Source organism: Hyposmocoma kahamanoa, unplaced genomic scaffold, assembly GCF_003589595.1.
Source record: "Hyposmocoma kahamanoa isolate Upper Pololo Valley unplaced genomic scaffold, ASM358959v1 99852, whole genome shotgun sequence".
Lineage (NCBI taxonomy): Eukaryota > Metazoa > Arthropoda > Insecta > Lepidoptera > Cosmopterigidae > Hyposmocoma > Hyposmocoma kahamanoa.
This window is the reverse complement of record NW_020656062.1, coordinates 54,361-55,252: the sequence shown is the minus strand read 5'-3', so window position 1 is coordinate 55,252 and position 892 is coordinate 54,361. Positions and strand designations below refer to the sequence as shown.

At 31.3% G+C, this 892-nt stretch overlaps 1 protein-coding gene across 1 annotated transcript in view; it reads left to right on the top strand.

Annotated features, from left to right (window-relative positions):
- The window catches only part of LOC113239306 (glutamate receptor ionotropic, kainate 2-like), a 19,850-nt gene that overhangs the window by 15,608 nt on the left and 3,350 nt on the right, over window positions 1–892 (top strand). The window contains exon 7 of the mRNA XM_026476226.1: window positions 489–492. Within this exon, the coding sequence (XP_026332011.1) occupies window positions 489–492 (4 nt within the window). The remainder of the gene's footprint in view (window positions 1–488; window positions 493–892) is intronic.

Sequence of the window (892 nt, the reverse complement as noted above, 5' to 3'; positions counted from 1 at the left end):
TAGACGTTATATTTGTTTAATGTATTATATGTATGCATTATTTTATTATTAATATGCTTGTGTGTATTAATCAATACTGATGTTAATACTATTTATCTTATTTAAAGGTTCAATCTAACAATAAATATACAATCCATTTCTTTTAGTAACTTTGTACTTGACACGAGATAGAGAAAGTACGGCCAAAACAAACAAATGATAAACACTATGAAATGTTGATAATGATTGGTCGTAGTTTGTAATTTAAAAAGAAGTAACAAATTCTGGTCTTCTAATATAATTTATACTTTACCCAGTCGCCATATCGATGCAAGTTATTATACTTTTATTGCAAATGACGACGTTTTGATTTTATACTGAAATTTCATTCAACGCATTGCCATCTTGCGGCGATAGCTGGACTACGACGAACGACTAACATCTGAACGAATAGAAAGTAGTATCTTCTCGACAACAGATGTCTTTTTTAATGAACACATTCTTGAAAGACGCGTGAGTGTTGAGTATCGCGACACTCGTGTCTCTCACGACCATCGGGGCTGCCACGTATATCATTGTCCTCGGTAGTGTAGTGGGAAAAATAATACAGAACTGATTTCGGTAATATCTTTGCCTTAAAGAATTCATAAGGAATCATAAGAGTGGAAATACGATTTTGTTATTTGATAACGCTTACATACATTTCGGATTACAAGGAATGGACTTTTAAGAAATTCAAGCTTTTGTTCATTGCACTAAAAATTGCATTAGAAAGGAGAAATCAAAGCGCTTAGTGCCAATAGGTGGTATAGAGTATAGAGAACGTAAAGATGGAGTTTTTAAAATTTTTGTTGTATTGATATTCAATTTGTTTTTTATGTATATGTGTATGTATTCAAAAAAGTATATATAT